The 4,347-nt window shown below is 51.2% G+C and overlaps 1 protein-coding gene across 2 annotated transcripts in view; it reads left to right on the forward strand.

Moving 5' to 3' along the window:
- MCTP2 (multiple C2 domains, transmembrane 2) overlaps nt 1–3,698 on the forward strand; it is an 89,502-nt gene extending 85,804 nt beyond the window's left edge. For both annotated transcript variants that reach the window (XM_015569139.1, XM_015569140.1), the window contains 2 exons: nt 403–500; nt 3,052–3,698. In XM_015569139.1, coding sequence (XP_015424625.1) covers nt 403–500; nt 3,052–3,120 — 167 coding nt within the window. In that variant the 3' untranslated portion in view covers nt 3,121–3,698. The remainder of the gene's footprint in view (nt 1–402; nt 501–3,051) is intronic.
- The last annotated feature ends 649 nt before the right edge of the window (nt 3,699–4,347 follow it).

A 4,347-nucleotide genomic window follows, 5' to 3' on the forward strand; every position in this document is an offset into this window, starting at 1 on the left:
CAAGCTGTGACTTGTTTGGGCTGATGAAGGTCTTTTCCCACCTGGGACACGTGTTTCCCTGGCAGAGGAGGCTGTGAATCAGTGTCGCCCCGAAACGCCAATGAGCTCCCCGGTTTCCGTGGGTGTCCCCGCCGCCCCGCTGCTGGGATCGTAATGGGATTTTCACAGCCGGGGAAGGCAGGGCCCCGCTCCCGCAGTCCCTCCTTCCTTCCTGCAAGAAAAGGCGTTTGTGAATGATTCCACATGACAGCAGCGTGGGCCTGGCTGGGGGTCCAGGAATTGTTTTCACACTAATTTCTTACTTGCGAAGGCCCCTCCTCCCCCGGTCGCCCCTCCCCCAGTCGGGCGAGTTGGAAAGACAGACAGACAATGAGATCTCCCTGTGTCTCTTCTGTTTTTCAGGCATCAATAAATTCACTAAGAAGTTCCGAAATCCCTATGCCATTGACAATAACGAGCTACTAGACTTCCTCTCCAGGGTACCGTCTGATGTTCAAAAGGTACGTAATGAACAACAGAGCCCGAGGCTGTGCCAGTGTGTGAGTAATTGCGATCACGCTTCGGAAACATCCTTACAGAGGCCTGGCTTGCAGGGAGGCGGCCAGGAAACCTTTGTCCCAAAAGCATGAGATGATTGGGGGAAATTATCCTGAAAAAGAGCGACTTAAGAACGGTCAGGAACTCACGCTGGGCCGCTCAGATGCGGGGGTCTCGGTCCCTATTGGGATCGCTCGCCGCCCCCAGAGAGGATATAAGATGGGCTCAGTGCATGGGCGAGTGGGAGGTCTGGAAAGGGGTGGCCAGCGTTTTATGGGGAGTAGGGGAGAGGAGGATTATTCTCTCTATTCTTGTTGGCTCTGATGATCCCCTAGGCCCCCCTGGTAGCTCGTCCCCTCTAAAGATTTAGGGCGGCTTAGGGCAAAAGCCCAGACTTACTCGAATGCACGTAGAGGCAGAGACGACATGAGATGATTTGAGATCAATCAGAAGTATTATCCACAGGCAATGGTCACTTAGTCCAGCGGCGTCCTGTTTCTGTGGAGACACAGAGATTAGCTAAGGGAACAATACCAGTGAGTCCCCTCCAGTGGCCCCATCTGGGCCCCCACCGATCAGGCTGCTGTAAGCCCAGGGGGCAGGCAGCTGTCTCTGTAATGGAGAATTAGGGATCAGAGAACCGGTAGACGGGAGGCCGTGGCATGAAATGGCATCACGGTGACCAGAGACACAGTGTGTTAGCATCTGAGAGCAGGTATCGATTTTCGTCTTCGGGGCCACTGTGACATGATGGAGCTCGGGAACGCTGGGTGGCTTCCAGGATGTAGGGCTGGGAAGCCCTAGCATTTCTTTCCCCTTCATTCCAAATTCTAGAGATTCACACAGAATCCGTGATGCTATATCCCTTTAACGTTCATTTTGATATAGTTCTCTATTAAAATGTATTCTACAGCCCAGCTGGGTGGGGCTCAGTGGTTGAGCATCAACCCGGGAACCGAAAGGTCACTGGTTCAATTCCTGGTCAGGGAACATGCCCAGGTTGTGGGTTTGATTCCCAGTCCCGGACGTGCAGGAGGCAGTTGGTCAATGATTCTATCATTGATGTTTCTATCTCTCCCTCTCTCTTCCCCTCTGAAATCAGTCAACATATATTTTTTTAAAAATGTATTCTACAAAATATGAATTTACTCGTTGACATTTGCATTGCACGATTATAAAATAGTCACCTGGGCCCTAACCAGTTTGGCTCAGTGGATAGAGCGTCGGCCTGCGGACTGAAGGGTCCCAGGTTCGATTCTGGTCAAGGGTTGTGTGCACATCCCCAGTAGGGGGTGTGCATGAGGCAGCTGATCGATGTCTCTCTCTCATCGATGTTTCTAACTCTCTATCCCTCTCCCTTCCTCTCTGTAAAAAATCAATTAAAAATTGTAAAAAAATGTCACCTAGCCCTTGCTTGTTCTGCACTGAAGACTGACAGGTATGTCCCCTCCTGTCCCCCAGGGCACCTTCACAAAGCACTGTGAGGAAATCGAGCTTTACTGGTAGTTCATGCATCTGCTCTTGACCTTCTGTAGTGGTCAAGACCTACAGTGATGGGTTCTGCTGCCCTTGGAGAATTTGGCACAAATGCTCCAGGTGATGAGCACAGGTAGTCTGCCCTGCAGTCCTTTACATAAAGCCATCCCGCCATCAGCCTGTGCAAGCTCACACACGAAAGCAGCAAGGTTGCAGCGAACGGGCACTTGAGTGGCAATGGGAGGGCTGGCCCGCATCCTTGGAGCATGCCAGTTGCCATCGAGCCTGGTCAGGGGTTGTCTGCACACACAGCTGCCCTTGAGCCATCATCCAGTTGGTGTCCGCAGGAACACAACAAAAGAGCGTCCCAGGAAGGTACAGTTCGCCAGTGAGATCCTCCATGTATCGCCAAGAGCACTTTCTTAACACAATAGACAGTTTGCCACGAAGGACTCACCCCCTCACCCCCGTTCATAGTTATCACAGATGTTTTAGCCATTCCATTGGAAATGAAATTCATTTTTAAGAGAAATCTATAGAAGTCTGGGGCCAGTATCAATTTCAACATTATTTCCCTCCCTGGCAAAATAAATGGTATATCATTTGCAGATATTTCACCCCCCCACACCCCAAGATTTTAGATCTTTTTAAATGAATAACTTGTAGTAAGTATCATATACTAAGACAAACATTCCCAAGGGGCTGTTATGAAGCTTGCTTATGGTGCAGAAGGGTCCCTCGCGCACACACCACTGAAATCCCCCAGCAGTGCCCAGGGCAGGTAGAAGAACCCCACGCATCTCATTAGAAAAAAAAAAGAAAAAATCTGCTTTTAATATTTTGGTTTCCAGAAATGATGCATGACTCCTCAAATCCTTCCTGTAATTAATCCCCCCATGTTCCTGTGTTTAGAAAATGATTCATTACCTTTGAACCTTCCTTCCTTTGCCTCGGCCTGTCCCCGGGGGAGCCATTAGCACACGGTGCGGGGAGCTAGGGTTACCGAACCGCCAGCGTCACGTCTGTTTGTTTTCACAGGTGCAGTACGCGGAGCTGAGGCCCTGCAGCAGCCAGAGCCCCCTTCGCAAGAAGCGCAGTGGGCTCTAGGACTCACGCCGCCCGTGGCCGCCAGCACCCCGTTCTGGGTTTGGGCGATGGGGCCCAGGGTATGGCTCTCTCGGTGGCACCGCGGTCAGTGACGTTCGGACACACGTGTTGTGCGGTGCCCTGTCTGTCGTCTCCCCCCTTCTTCAAGCGCACAGATGCACACATGCACACGGGGACGTGCACATGCGTGGATGTCCTAGCGACACAGCCGGCCAGCCCAGCAGGAGGAGGCGATCTGGAGACTGAAAGACTCACATCCCTTCTCCTAGAGGAGAGAAAGCAAGGCTGCCGTGGGGCTGAACAGCCAGGAGACCCCTCGCATTCGAGAGGGACTTTGAACTTGTGCTCACACCTCCAGCGGCCGGTTCCCATGAGGATTCCCTCATTTTCGCTCCCACCCCCACACTCTTTTCCATGATGGTTCCTGTGAGTCCGTTGTTGTTGGTTTTTTCCCCTTTGAGCTAACAAGTCTTTGATAGATACCATCTACCCAAGGAACGCACCTTATCAACAGACTAGAGGCCCGATGCATGAAATTTGTGCAAGAGTAGGCCTTCCCAGCTGTGGCAGCTGCCGCGATCCCTCCCTCACAGCCAAGGCAGCTGCAGCCCCAGCTTGGTCCGGAAGGATATCCGGAAGGATGTCCAGTCTAATTAGCATATTATGCTTTTATTATAGATTTTTCAGTAATGATGTATATGTGCCCCGATCCTTGGGGAAGCGTTCAGCTGTGATTCCTGAAGATCTGTATGCCAAATCTCAGTCAAGTCCCCGGCGCTGGGAGCCATCCTGCATCAGGGCCCGTTGCTGGCAATGGGTCCCAGGAGGGTCGAAAGGGAACACTTGTCCCAAAAGTGAAGGGTTCCTGGAAGTATTTGGGTGTCTTAAAGCACCATTTCTTCCGATTGTACTTGTGCTTATTTCCAAACTAAAATGTCCACGTGACGGCTTCAGGAAAGGGGAGGGAATGAATGAAGGAAGGAAGGAAGGAATGAACTCAGAGTACTTAGGTCAAGGCCCGGGAACAAGGGATGAATACATGAGGCTGCTTACCCAAGGGCCATCATCACCTCATTTTGCTCGTATTTTTGAGCAGAAAGTGAAGATATTTTAGCAGCCCCAGCTGATCGTTTTTGTTCCTCGTAAGGGTACAATAAGTTACCCGAAATAAAAATATATCTCTCGGCCCTTTTCCTAGAAAAGTACCATTTCCTTCAAGAGTCCCCG

Source organism: Myotis davidii, unplaced genomic scaffold (genome assembly GCF_000327345.1).
Source record: "Myotis davidii unplaced genomic scaffold, ASM32734v1 scaffold164, whole genome shotgun sequence".
Taxonomy (NCBI): Eukaryota; Metazoa; Chordata; class Mammalia; order Chiroptera; family Vespertilionidae; genus Myotis; species Myotis davidii.